General features: G+C 42.6%; 1 protein-coding gene across 1 annotated transcript; it reads left to right on the forward strand.

The window, feature by feature from the left end:
* Positions 1 to 13,405: 13,405 nt before the first annotated feature.
* LOC113023422 (uncharacterized) lies at positions 13,406 to 14,880 on the forward strand. Its single transcript, XM_026169419.1, has 2 exons — positions 13,406 to 14,440; positions 14,544 to 14,880. The coding sequence occupies exons 1-2, from the start codon at positions 13,406 to 13,408 to the stop codon at positions 14,727 to 14,729; spliced, it is 1,221 nt and encodes a 406-aa protein (XP_026025204.1). The 3' UTR covers positions 14,730 to 14,880.
* The last annotated feature ends 213 nt before the right edge of the window (positions 14,881 to 15,093 follow it).

Here is a 15,093-nt window from a genome sequence, read left to right on the forward strand (position 1 = left end):
TGTGGCACGGGCATTTGCGGCTTCCAGTTTTTGATCACTAGTAGTTATTTATCATGTGACTGCCAATAGAAGAAGCAAGGACCATACTCTCTGCTGATTCCACCAAATGCTGCAAAACTGACTGCACAGAGCTTTCAAGGATTCAAGAATTCAAGGAAGCTTTATTGTCATTCACATCACATGTTTAAGCCCTGTGTTTTCCTTTGTCTCTGTTGTGATCTTCATCAACCCTCATTTCATGCTGTGTGTTCTGTCTGCCTGCTTAGTTTTTTTGTGTTTTCAGTTTAGTTTCTGTATTCTCAGTTTAGTCAATTTTCTGTTTTGCCATCTAGCAATAAATCTAAGTTTGAGTTGACTTTCTGTCTCCGAGTGTCTGCACATCCTCCTTACCACCTGCACACAGCCTTCACGTGACACCCGAGAGTTTCTCAAGGCAAAGAAAAAGGCCAATTCAGTCACCTGATCTGATCTCAGCCAAGCAAAGTGTGGTCTAAGGAGCTTGGAAACGAAAAGCGTCTGGACTTCTTTAAGTTTCATGAAGACGTTTCACCTGGCACAACATAGAAGAGCCACCTCAACGGGAGAAGACTCAGCTGTCCATCTGCATCTAAAGGACAAAGGTCAGTCTTTCAAGGACGCCAATGTTCATAATTTGGACAGAGAACACAGATGGTTTGAAAGAGGAGTGAAAGAAGCCATCTATGTCCACTGTGAACGACCATCTTTAAACAGAGGCGCTGATTTACGACACCAACTGTTTGCCATCTATAATCCAGTTTTGAGATCCCTTCTCAGACGCCTTAATGCCCACTCACATCCTGGGCCATCTGGCCTCAGGAAATCACATGATAGGGTGGGGGTAGGTTTCACAATGGTTTCACCTGAAACCTTGGCTGATTGTGACCTACACCCGTTTTCACACCTTGGCTCGTGTGATTATGTAGAGGATCAATAGGGGGTCCATGACCCCCTTGGGGGGGACACTCCCATAGGGCTTAAAATCTGGGACTCTCCACCATTTGCTGTTAGAACTAGAATTGGATGTCTACAGACATATCTTGGTCTCGAGACCACTTTTATGTGGTCTTGGTCTCGTCTTGGTCTCAACGGACTTTTGTCTTGGTCTTGTCCACACGTACCCGGGTATTTTTGAAAACGCAGATTTTTCTATGCGTTTGCACCTTTCGTCCACACGTAAACGGCGTTTTTGGTCACTGAAAACAGAGATTTTTAAAAACTCCGGCCAGGGTGGATATTTTTGAAAACTCCGTTTTTGCATTTACATGTGGACGAGAAAAACAGAGAAAACGCAGAAATATCTATGCAAAACAAGAGGAATTTCAATACACAGCAGTATATTCACAGTTGAAACCAGATATTTACATACACTTTAGGGAGAAAACATAAAAACTTTTTTTTTTTACTGTTAAACCCCCCCCTGTCCCCTTCTGGCTGCCTCTGCCTCAATTTTATCCCACAACTTAGACATTCACATTACTCACACTCTCATTACACATACATATAGGATCTTGGGGGTGGGCACGATACACGGAATCCAAAGTACCATCAGGGTGTACACCCCACCCCTGGCGTCGTTGCCCACCTCTCAATTTTAAATCCACGTAGACATTGAGGGCTAGCAGGAGGGGCTATGCGCTTACCTGCTGCTCTCTGGCAGGTAGCTCCATGCCCTCCTGGGTTTTAAATGCACCTTAGAACACACATGCATCAACACTACAATGAGCGGGTGGAGGGAGGTTTGGAGTCTTCTCTCACCCCCATTCTCTGCGACCTGCTGGAGCGGGGGGGCTAGGAGGAGGAGTTGGCCGTCCGACTGCGGTCTGGAGTGTGGGGCCTTCCTGCTGCTGCGGAGTCGGGGCGGTCTGCCTCCCCCCACTGCAGGGAAAAGGGTAACACCACCTGGGTCTGGGTGCAGTTCCCCCCTCCAGGGGCGGGGGCACCTAGACCCGGTTTGTAGAGTACGCTTGGGGAGTGTGATCGTGTGTACAGCGTCTCTTTATGTCTGTATCCACGTTGGTTGAGTGTGGAGTAAGTGCATATGAGCGCATGAGGGTGGGAATGGATGTTTGTATCTGTGTGTGCCTGTATGTCTGTGTCTATATGTCAGGTTGGGTATCAGGCGCCACCTCTCTGGGGACATCTCAGGCCCTCCAAGGTTTGGAGGCCTATCTCCCCCCACCACCACTTCCCCTGCCAGTGGCGGACTCCCTCAGGTGTCGGTGCGTTGGTGGTTCTTTGTGTCCGGGGATGGGCGTCCAGGTACACACTGGCTCACTCCTTGGCGGCCGCTTATCGGGGCCTGGAGCCTGGGGCTCGCTCGGGCCACTTCGGAGGTGGGGTGCCCCCGGCCTCTCGGCCTGGGGCTTGGTTACTCAGGCACGGCTGGCTGCCGGCGGAGCTCACGGGCGCGTCACTGCAACTCCCCCTGGCTTCTGCTCCGCGGCTGCTGGGTGAGCCCTCATCTGGGACTCTGCTCAGCTCTTTCTGGGACAGTGGCGCGGCTGCCCCTCTGTTGGTCTTTCTTGGTCTCTTGTGTTCTGGGGGCCTCTGGATGTCTGGAGTTTTGATCTCCTCCATACCTGCTTCATACCCTGGAGGACGGGGCTGTGGCCCCCCCACACCCTCTAGCAGATCATTACTTGAAGGAACCTTTTAAAAAAAACAAAAAAAACAAGCGCGTCCATGCTCACAGGTGTACACACGGGTGATCACACCCACAAACTACACCCTTTTTGGCTCCTACCTCAAAGCACACTGTGTTCTGTTGATCTTATGTGCTGCACAATAATGTTTAACATTTAGTATTTACTGTCATATTCCCATATATCATCATGATGTTGTTTATTCTATTACTCTTGTTCTCTTCTGCTTGTTTTCTTTTTTCTTTCTCAGCAGGTGATCCAGGTGATTGATATATGCTTTTTTTTTTTAAAAAAAATTTCTGTCCGTTCTGTTGGTTTTTGTCTTTTGCCCTTCTCCCCCGTCCCTCTTCTCAGCTGTTTCTCTTTCCCTCTTTCTTTCTCCCCTTCTTTCCCCCAGTCAAGTCTGTCCCGTATTCAGTAAGTGAAAATAAAATAAACAATAAAAGGTGAATCAAATGGACCATTACGGCAAGGCTGGGATGGTCAGTTTGGTAAAGTAAATCCGTTGGGCATCTTTCTTTGCCTTTAGACAACAATTCTGATGGCAAGAGAGCCAAACGGGACAGGCACAAAAAAAAAAAAAAAAAAAAAAAAGTCTGATAGGTTAGTAGAGTCCATGTGAGTAAATTGGTGGCACACCTGTGGATGCATATAAGGCAAAACACAGAGCCTGTTTCTGTGACATGGGAAAATCAAGAGATGTCAACCAAAACACCAGGAAAAGAACTGTGGAGCTCCATAAGTGTGGCTCAATTTTGAATACAATTTGGTGCCATTTGCAATTAAGAAACACAGATAGGTTCTCTCTTTACTCTTAAAGTTAACAAATATGTTTTTTATATTTATCAATCTAAAAAAATAAACATTTAGTCTGATTTGATGTTACAATTAAAAAAGTGTTTGTGTTTTTATCTGAAGAGTATGTAAATATCTGGTTTCCACTGTATATTTGATGATGTTGGTGTTTGGCTTGATTGTCAGCACAAAGAGGGAGAGAGAGGAACAGAGAGGGAGAGAGAGGAACAGAGAAGGAGAGAGAGGAACAGAGAGGGAGAGAGAGGACAGAACAGAGATGGAACAAGAGCAGGTGAGACACACATGTTAGTCAAATGGTTGTTTGCCAAAACTCATCAGAACATGTATCTAGTACCTACTGTAACTTTTTAGATACCATTTGTTACTTTTCAAATTCTACATTTATTAAGTTATGCAGGCTTGTTTGCACAACAAGGCTAATTATATTTTTTAATTATATAAACTTTACTGAATCTAAATAGTGGACTTTGGTAGAATTAAAAAAAATAAGTGTAGTGCAGGTCTATGATGATTTTTAGTGCTAGTATCATCTAGTTTTGATTCTGGTTCTGTTTTGGTTAAATCCTAAGTACTCCTGATTTTGAACTGTTGTAGTCCTGTTTTAATTCCAGATCAGTTCTGGGTCTGGTTGAATTGGGGTTTATTCCCTGTGTCTTGATACAGTCCCGACTTTGTTCTGCCTTGCTGCTTAATTAAAAAAAACTAGTTTAAGGTGTCCTGCATATGTAATTTTTTTTCCCTATATGAAGTCATTCCTTTTTGAACAAAACTCAAAACAGAGCCTATTAATCTTTCAGTCATTTCTACCCTCACTTAATTTCCTTTCGCTGCTCAGCTCTCACACAGTGGTTCAGCTATGCTCCAATCCCTTCATATTGTGGCCAATCACATGCGAGGATATAGGATAATATCATAATATCATTATGTGAAAAACAGAGAGGATGAGAGACGCGACAGTCAAGTGGAGCATGCGTCTGTCCTCTCAGTAAGTGAGTGAGACAGTAGACAGCGGTGAGGAGGGCTGTGCGAAAGCAAAAACACATAAATATGCCTGACACCAGTAAACGTAGCAGAGTCTTGGTCTCGTCTCAACTTGGTCTTGTCTTGGTCTCGATACCCTCTGGTCTTGTCTTGGTCTCAGATTAGGCAGTCTTGACTACAAGTCTAGTTAGAACTGAAGAAGGTTGTCAGATGAGAGGTCTTGAAGAAACTTTATGAAGTTCAGACGCTTTACTTTTCAAGCTCCTTAGACTACGATGACCTGGATGACTGAGAACCTTCGCAGACAAGCAGAGCATGCTTTTTTTCAGTTAATGAAGACAAAACTGAAGGCTGAAACCAGCAACTAAAGGCAGAAGCAACAAAGGCCAAGCAGAGCATTTAAGAGAGGAAATTTGGTATTTGGTGACTTCAGGCAGTGATTGACTTTGAAGTATACAAAATGATCTGTTAAATTATGACATTTAAAAATATAAAAATTATGATATTACAAGGGAACAGGGCTCACCTGGCCTTAAAACTGCTTGTCAATCTATTGTTTAATTATTTGAGCACCTGAAAATGGGAGACTGTGACTGTAATTCTTTACACAATTAATGAAACAATAAAATACTTTTGTTAAACTACTTGAATTAAAGCAGAAAGTCGCCACTTTAGAAACATTTTGACTGATTTGCTGTGGTCGTGTACAGAGGCAAAGGTACAAGAACTGTCTTTGTTCAGCAAATTTTGGACAATTGTGAACCATATACAGTCATGACTTTCGTTTTTGGAATGGCTTCACACGCTTTAAATATTGTATTCAAACACGCTGGTATATATTATACACACACGCACACAGTCTTTGAGCTACAAACAGTCAAACGTTTTAGAACGCCCTAATTTTTCTAGTTATTTATTGCACTTCAATTCCAATGAATAGCTTGTAATGGTACAAAGGTAAGTGGTGAATTGCCAGAGGTTAAAAAAAAAGGTAAGGTTACCCAAAACTGAAAAATAATGTACATTTCAGAATTATGCAAAAAGGGAACTAAAAATGTATTAATATGTTTAAAACTGTTCTGCAGCAATGGAGGTTGATTAAGCCTTGAAAGCTGGCGCTACTAATTGCTACAGGTGTCCAACTGGATTAATTTTTTTTTTCCAAAAAACTTTTCTGGATTACTAATAACTAGGGATGGGTATCGTTTAGGTTTTATCCGATACCGGTGCCAAATCGGTACTTTTGAAACGGTGCCGGTGCTCAAACGGTGCTCAAACCAGTGCTTAAAGAATGGAGAACACAAACTTTGTCCAAAAACCTCTCATGTTCAGCTGGTTTTTGTAAAAAGATAACAATGTTAGCCTTTTCTGCAGCTATGGGGCATATATGGTATCACTCTTGGCTGGAAGCAGTGCTTAAACAATGGAAAAAACACAAACTTTGTCCAAAAACCTCTCATGTTCAGCTGTTTTTGTTTTTTTTTTTGTAAAAAGATAACAATGTTAGCCTTTTCTGCAGCTATGTGGCATATATGGCATCACTCTTGGCTGGAAGCAGTGCTTAAACAATGGAAAAAACACAAACTTTATCCAAAAACCTCTCATGTTTAGCCGTTTCCCTCTTTTTCTTTGGTCATTTTAGCCTTTTTGGCCAGGGTGAAGGGAGTATCTGCCATCAAACAAGAAGACAGCTGCATGTAGCTATGACTGTGTTTGCTAATTCACCTTACATGCATTAATGTAATAACGTGGTTAGCCTACTCAACGTAAATTACACACGAACAACATTAAGCTACTCACGCAGAGAAGAACGGCTGCTGCTGCTGCCATCATCATTTCTGCTACACTGGCAGGGCTAGGGGCCAGGACTCTCCTCTTCGTGTTTCTGGGGATGTTGCTAACTCCGGGTCTGATAACAGGCACCACACCCGCAGTAGATGTGCTCGGTGTGAGGTCTCGCAGCAAGCTATCAAATACAGCGCATTTCTCGGCTTTTAAAAAAAAAACAGTATTCGTCGCCAGGTGTTTCATCGGATTCGAGGTGTTACCTCCTTTGACAGTATCACAGTATCAGCTTAAAGCACTTGTTGCAGGCTGCTGACTTTGCATATTTTGCGTACGTACCTGGACCCGCCTACTATCCTCGGAAACGTAAAATGATTGGCTAGAAGTGTATCACAGCTCAGGAAAAAAAAGCACCCAACTAAAGCACCAAAATGTGCGCTGCTTTTCGGTCTGGTTACTACCGTTTATGTCATGGCACCGGACACCGGTACCCATCCCTACTAATAATCCCCTCTGAATAAAAGCAGTGTTGGAACACACTGTGGTACCATACCCTTGTGAGCATCAATTGAACAGTATTGTACTGCAGAAAGTAGTGTGTTGCTACAAAAATGGTGAGAAAAAGGTAAGTAACAATGGAAGCGAGACAGACCATCACAACACTTAGGTCTTGTGTAGGTCTTTCCTACAGAGAAATTACAAAGAAAGTCAAGTTGTCAACTTCCCTCACCATCAAAAGACACTCGGAAACTGCAGCAAACTCTGACAGGAAGAGGTCTGGCAGACCCAAAGCCACAAATGAATCCTGCCGGAGGTGAACGAGGGTCCATGCCTGCCGGAGGTGGACGAGGTGCGCGAGGACCTGCTCCTGCTGGAGATGGAGGAGCTGTGTGAGGGTCCGTGCTTGCCGGCGGTGGAGAAGGGGCCGCGCGAGTGACTGCTCCAGCCGGGAGTGTAGTGGTGGAGGGGTGGCACACAGGGTCGCTCCAGCCAGGAGCAGGGGAGCCTGCTCGACCGGAGCCCGAGGGCGAGGCATGCGACAGCCCCCCCAAGCCAAGTCTGGCTTGCTGGCGAGACCAGCTTCATCTTCATCAGAGGCCGGTGCGCCAGTTGATCCTGCACGCCGGACGTCGGTCCAGCCACCTGTGAGCTGGGGCTCACGACCGAGTCTGCCGTGCCACGTCCACCTGCCACGCAGCCGACCTACGGACCAGCTTCGCCGTCACTGCTGGATACGCGTTTGGCCTCCTGAATGGACACATCCCTGTCGCTGGGCCGGGGACCGGGGGCACCGACGGTCTGGGGTGATTCCCTCTCCTGCTCGTGCACTGGGGAGTAAGTTCGGACGGATGGCTCCCCGGCCTCAGTTGGGCGATGGGGGTATGTGGCGGGTGTGGTTGTGGCGCGGTTGCAGTAGAAGCAGACCCACCGGAGCTGCATCGGCTCATCACGCCGCCTGAGTGTGTGGGTGATGTGTGCGGCTCGCAGTGGGAGAGCTGCAGCCAAGTGTGTGAAATAATAATAAAACTTTTGACCGGTAGTGTATAAACCAAATTATGACAGTATTAAAATCACCAATCATATGGTGCAGTTTTCTGACACTTGATACTTGTGGATCACTGTGTTGCAGAGTGGGCCCTCTGAGGATCAGGCTTGTTGGAGCATATTCAGGGCCATTATTTATACATCAGGGAAACCAAACAACCTCTGGCTAAGCGGATGGTACAACACAGAAAGCTAACTCGTCAGGGCAGGACTTCGCAGCCTAATAACGCCTACAGGCCAGTGGCCACTCTTTCAATGACGGGAATGCTGGTTTGAGCAGGAATTTGAGGAGGGATTTGTGAAAAGGCCAAGACGATCTCTGAATAGAGATTGACAGACCACGTGACTTTCGCGCATTGCATACCGCATTTGCAGCACCGCAAAACGTTCATTCTCCGGTTCCAATACCTTCTTGCTTTTTCTTTGCCCCCCAAAAAAGGTATGTACAAAACGAAGGAGAACAATGCCGGTCCATACAAAGACAGACTTGATGAAAAGTCAAAGAAAAGATACGAGGAAAAAAATCAAAGGAGTGAAAGGGTTAGACCCTTACGAGCACACATAGTGGACAAAATACCTTAGCGTGCTGCCCAACTTTCACCACGCTCATATTTATAATTATACGGTTCTTGGAGTGAGTGCATACATTCATGAAGTTCAGGTCACTGCAACAAGCCCAGGTACAGTTTACTGACAGATGGGTACAGGACCTTGAAATGCACCGTGTAGAATGAAAGACCATCGTACGAACAAACGTAAGTTTACCAGTGTCACAAATCGTCTTCCTAAATACACATTCGTTAACCATTTATTAATAGGACCTTTGAGCTCAACTGTAATTAATTAGTAGTGGAAATAATTTCTGGTACCCATCACAGAAATGTAGCAGTGACAATAATATTGTATGCTGTAATCGTACTGGGCAATTAGTGATACAAAAAAAACTGTTTTATACTGTGAATAAAAGTATATGTTTTTGTCAATGTACCATGGTAAAAACAGAAGCGAAACGCAATATTGTGTCAGGACAATTCACTATTTATGCACAATAAACAAAGGAGCATAGCGCGACAATTTCTGTTCAGCGCCAGACTTGCTTGTAAACTATATCAACAATTATGTTAAGAAAAATGACGTATTAACTACTACAAAACACTTACCTTTGTGGGAATGCTTGGAGCAGACTAACATGTGAGCTGGAGTGTTCTGGGATGTTATATTTGGTCTTCGAATGGCTGCAATCCAGGCCATCCGTCGCCTCTTTGTTACTTCGGAAACATGGCTCGAACAATTTCTCTTCAACGACATAATCTGACAACAACTGATCTCTTTACCCGTCGGCTTCCCGTGGCTGTCATGCGACCGGCTATTGCAGTTAATAATACAACAGCTTCTTGCCATTTTTTGTGTTTCTTTTTATCACTGTGTAACTGATTTCAATTGAAAGCCTGCGTGCGCTAGTACCTCTTGCCACGAGTTCCCAGAATCCTTTGCGGTTTTACCCCTGAATGACGTCACATTTTCAATCTCTATTGAGGAAGGGGCCAAAGGGTACATCTTACACCATCTTACGCTGCTGTGATTGGTACTCATGACCATTAGTCAATGGTCATAACAATTTGCATATTAACACCAGCCGGTCAGGCTTCTACCTTTCTACCTTTAAAAACCCACCTTCCAGCCAAATGGCTGGTAGGCTTTTAGCTAGGCTTTAGCTTCAGCCAAGTGGAAGCTAAATTGGCTAGTCATTCATATGTAATTTAGGTTGTTACCTGGGAATTCTGGAGGGGAGTGGGGGTGTGTGAATGAGGGGGTGGGGGAGCTGCTAAAAGCTGTGAACTTCCTTTTGTGTTCGTCTTGATGCATTCTCAATCATCCAGGGAAATAAATCTCCAAAAGTCACCAACTTGGAGTGTTTCAGTTTGCCATCTTAGGGAGAAATCAACACACATGGGTGTATGTCCTTTGTTGCTGAGATTTATTGATAAAAACAGTACAAAAAACCAACCATTTGTACACATATTTACAAATAATAATAAAAAGTGAGTGATTACATTTCAACATTTTCAGCAATCACTCACAATCCTGGCACTGCCATGGTATCTGTAGTCTGCATTTACCACATGTGTATCTGTAGCAGTGAACACATCGCACAGTGGCATGATTGTTCTTGCATTTGTGTTTGACCTGACACATGGCTCTTTTTCCAAGGCTAGGTGTGGAGGGTTGTGTCCAAAGCAACTGTTCTTTTCTTGCCTTCTTCCCAGCTACATGAGAGTGGTCTGATTGATGCCACAATGGACCATTGATCAGTGGTCCATTGTGATTATGCTTTATTATACCAGTGGTCTGATTGATGCCACAATGGACCACTGATCAGTATTATTTAGTATTTATTTAGTATTTATTTATTTATTGTCATTGTCAAGAACAATGAAATTGCGTTTGGGGCTTCCATACAACCCAAAAAAAAGAAGAAAATAATAAATACCCCTTAAAACCCAAGTGTACATATTTAACCCAGTGTGACTCCAATGCAATAAGACAATCCTTAGCAATAATGTTCGTAGAAATTCAGACAAAGACCTGAGAAACATGACAAAATACAACAATGCAACCCATTCAATATTATTGTACTGTGAGATATGATATCAGATATGATAGTTATCTATTTAAGAAAGAGGGGGGGGGGCAGGAGGGGGAAGAGAATAAAGATATGATGCACCAATGCAGACCAGTTCATTGCTATTAAGAAGTTGGATATGGTTATTGTCCGTGAGAGGGGGGCAGAGAGTTCAGGAGCCTCACAGCCTGTGGATACAGGCTGTTGGCCAGTCTGGATGTTCTGGCCTGTATAGACCTGTACCTTCTCCCTGAGGGCAGCAGATGGAAAAGGTGGCGCGCAGGGTGATGTTGGTCCCGCAGGATACTGTGCACCCTCCTCAGACAGCGAGTGGGGAAGATATTACTGATCTCTGGCAGACTTGCCAATAATTCTGCCAGCTTCTTTCACCACCCGCTGGAGTGCTTGCTGATCGGCCTTGGTGCAGCTGGGGAACCACACTAGAAATCCATACGTCAGAACGCTGCTGATGGCACAGTTGTAGAAGTTCAACATCAGAGATCTGGGAATGTGTGCGCTCCGCAGTCTCCTCAGGTAGTACACTGTAAAAACTGTGATTGGGGTTAATTAGAATCTAATAGGAGAGTAATAGTAATTATTACTCAGTAAAAACGTGTATGAGTAGTTTTAATCAAATCTAAGCAAAATTCAACAATTTTGAGATGTTCAGTTATTTAAATTTACACAGTTTTGTTTGGGGTAAATTCAGCAATGGTTTGTTGAGTAGATTTTAAAAAAAATGTTTGAGTACTAAAAAAATTTAAGAAATCTAATAGATTTAACTGATGAAAGCATTTTCATTTTAATCATGTACACTTCCGCCCATAATCCTTTGTGCCACGTGCAGGACACACGCGCTTCATGAGTGGACATCTCCATTTTGTCAGAGGTAAGACTTCTTAATTTGTTCAAATATAAGACACGGTTTAAACAATAACGTATATCGGTTTTGAGTAAAGGTTTTAAACAGTATGATACGTCGAAATTTTATTAATAATCATCACTGTAATGATAGTATCGTATTTTTACACAAATGGCAGTTAGTGGACTGCTAGCACAAGGTCACTTTCCAAGCCTTCATGACTGTGTTACTGAACAGCTTTAACTAACCACATGTTTTACCGTATTAAAAAACATCAACGACATATTCCGATGAGTTTTAACGTCTTTCATCCACGTTTAAAAGTTCATGAAAAGGTTTTGCGGTCAGTTGTGAGTGATTTTGTCAGCCACAGTCAGTTTTTCGAACTCCAGTTTCCAATAATGGCGGCCGCTACTAAGTTTTAAAATTACTCTTAGTAATCTTTCTGGGTCACAAAATAAACTTTTAACATATTTTCAGGCGAGAAAGTAGCTGTGTAAACATCAAATATCTGCTCGGTTCATCAAGATATCGCATGTTTGCAAAAGTGCTTCGACGTTTTCGGAGCATCTGCTACCCACCAGCTCGATAGCAAGCCGGGAGCTCGAGGGTCACTGAAGCCGCTGAGAACGGCACAATTCCCGGCACATCATTTTCAGATCACCGCGGGGTTTCGCTACTCAGTTTAAACGTAATGTATAAGTCACTTAGACAACCTAAAAATGTTATTGTTTGGTTTTTTCGGTGTTTTATTTGTTCGTGAGTAAATCGGTTTGGCTGAGATTAAAGTTATTAGATTAGATTAGATAAAACAAAACTTTATTAATCCTCCGGGATTTTCACACAGCTGAATAAACGTCAAACAGAAAACTGATTAAACAAAAGTGTGAGACGGTCGAGAATTTACTCCAGCGTCCTGTTATATTTTAGATAGCAAGGAGCAGACGGCTGAGTTTATTAAACTCCACCGAGACAGCGGTGACGCTAATCAGAAGGCTAGACCGTCCAATTTCCCCAGCCGTTTACTTCCAGCCTACCCGACCTTCTGGGGACCCCGGCTGAGTTTATTAAACTCCACCGAGACAGCGGTGACGCTAATCAGAAGGCTAGACCGTCCAATTTCCCCAGCCGTTTACTTCCAGCCTACCCGACCTTCTGGGGACCCGGCCCACGTAGACCGCGAAGGCTGGGTCCTCAGGAGGATGCAGCCCATGAATTTGGACAAACTTTTAAGATATTTTCATGCGAGGTGCTGTGTAAACTTCAAATACCTGCTCGGTTTATCAAGACATCGCATATTTGCAAAAGTGCTCTAAAGGTTTGTGTTCGTTTAGAGGCGTTAAGTCAGTGTCAGTGAGTTTATATTTACTGTTAAGAGTAAATATCTCACCAGAAAATTTGTAGAATCATTATTAGAAAATAACAGTAAACGTCCTTATATGTTTTGAAATGTGTTAATCTATTGGAATGACTGCGTGTGTTTGTGTAAATTTTTTATTTTGGAGACTGCTATTAATGATAATGTTGCTTTCCTTTCAGGTAATGGAAGATCCCTCAACTTAAATTCACCTGATCAGCATGTACACTGTGCATTATAAAGTAAGTTGTGATAACATGTTATATTAAATTAAACTAATGGTTTTGAAATTGAAGCGGCATAAAATTACCAAGTTGACCCCACTTAATCTAACTTATTTGTTTTTGTAAAAACAATAAGTAGAAAATAATTGCTTATTATTTGTAGGATTTTTTTCTTCTTCTCTATAATCTCAACATCAAATGTGTATAGATACCCATGCTCTTACATTTGTCATGAAAAACTATTTAGATTCTTAGATATATATTTTTCCATCACTTTAGGACCTGGCAAATGGGATGGCAGTGTAAGATATGCAAATCTTTTTCAACAAACAAACAAACAACAAAAAACAAAACGACAACAACAAAAACTTGATAACATGTACATCTCCCAAGTATTTGTTATTTGCAACATTTGGTGTGTTGAAGTGTGCTTTTTGTTTTATAGTTTTATATCTCAACTATTGTATAAATGAAGAGTAATAACTAATTTTATTTAATTGAAGGGAAATTTAACTCTGCCCATTTACATTTTATTCTAGGTTGAACAAGATGGAGGCAAAGCTTCGTGTAATTATTGATGACCAAATCGAGAAGTTGGTTCTTCCATCAGGGATCCCACCAACATTGGAGGAGCTGCAGAGTGTTGTGAAGGATACTTTTGGGATTTCAAATGACTTCAGTCTTCAGTATTTTGACCCAGAATTCCAGGACTACTTCACTCTTCACAGAGCTGACCAGATAAAAGACAAAGACACTGTGAAGGTTGTTGGCATCACCCCGGTCATGATAAGCTTGACTCCGGTTGATGACAGTTTTGGCGGCCCCTCTGGCCAACTGTCTGACTATGACTCCTCATATGCTGAGTCAGTTGTATCCAATGCAGACTCTGCTGCAACTACTTCTTCTCAGGACACCATTATTCTCAAAAGGCAGAAGACCACAGAACGTTGTGAGCCCTGGCCGAAACAGTTTCCCATTCCACAGTTTGCATATGAAACTGAGATGTACCTGGAAAGAGCCACTGAGGAGTATAAAAAGAATGGAAATCTTCTGCCCACCTCCAAAGTAAAGACTGATATTCTTGAGAAGTTGGCTGAAACTATATTTACATTTACGGCCTATCCTTCAAGTGCACAGGTTAGTTATGTTGCTGAGGCACTTGTGACAAAATACCCTTGTCTCAAGGAACCTGGCTCTTTCTCAGGTTATTATGGTTGGCAACAAAGCATCAAATACAAGATGGCCAATTATCGTACAAAACTTAGAGGGTTTGGTGTTCCTGAGTTGACATGCAATGCCATGAAACACAAGAGTCCAGGTGACCAGAAGTCTGCAAATAAAGTGAAAAAGCCTCGGAAAGCAGAGGTAAATTACCTTCCGCCATATCCAGCAGGTGAAGATGAGGACAGTCAAGAAGAAGAGAGAATTCAGTTGCTTACTGAAGTCAAGAAAAGAGACAACAACAAAGTGATAAAAGAAAAAATGGCTAAAACATTTGCACATAGACGACATGAAATTGTCAACCTGTCCCCCAGCATTGAAGACATCAAAGCCAGATGGCCAGCTTTGTTTGAGGCATCTCATGTGAGTTCCAAATTCATTTTGGGTAGGCTTTTGGGTTTTTTTAATGTAATCTTTCAAACTTCAAATAATTTGAGGCCGCATCATGTTTTTTTTTGTCGTTCAGCTGCAGGATGAGTTCTACAGGATCACCCTGGTACACCTTGAACCCAAATTCATGTCCATGCTGGATGAGTACACTCCCAAACTGTTGGCCCTTTTCCATTCCAAGGGGGGAGCCATGGGATTGAAGTTGCAGGCTATCATAGCCAAGGTATTTTCCACAGACATTTCAGCTTGGAATTTTATTTAAAGAATTTTTTTGTCAAATTTCATTTGCATGGTGCACAGCTCCACTAATTTGTTTGCATGTTTTTGTCAGTGCAAGAGGACGCCAGGACGTCACTGATATAATTAACAACACAATTATGGGTTTCATGTTTTAATTGTATTTTAAATACATGTCTATTCTTAGTAAAAACAAACAAACAAAAAACAAACAAAAAAACACAAGTACAGGTATTGCTGGGTTTTTGTTTTGTCCCAAGAAGGAAAAACCCTTTCTGACGAACATAAACTAAATTAGATAAAAAACTAAAAGAATAAATTAATGTAATTTACTAAAACGACACATTTAAAGATTGAAGCTTACAAGCATGTTGACAATACCTTTGTGT

Source organism: Astatotilapia calliptera, chromosome 6 (genome assembly GCF_900246225.1).
Source record: "Astatotilapia calliptera chromosome 6, fAstCal1.2, whole genome shotgun sequence".
NCBI classification, from domain to species: domain Eukaryota; kingdom Metazoa; phylum Chordata; class Actinopteri; order Cichliformes; family Cichlidae; genus Astatotilapia; species Astatotilapia calliptera.

Coding starts and splice junctions, on each gene's coding strand:
- LOC113023422 (XM_026169419.1), top strand. CDS start 13,406: ATGGAGGCAAAGCTTCGTGTAATTATTGATGACCAAATCGAGAAGTTG. Junction 14,441..14,543: donor CTTTGTTTGAGGCATCTCAT/GTGAGTTCCAAA, acceptor TTTGTCGTTCAG/CTGCAGGATGAGTTCTACAG.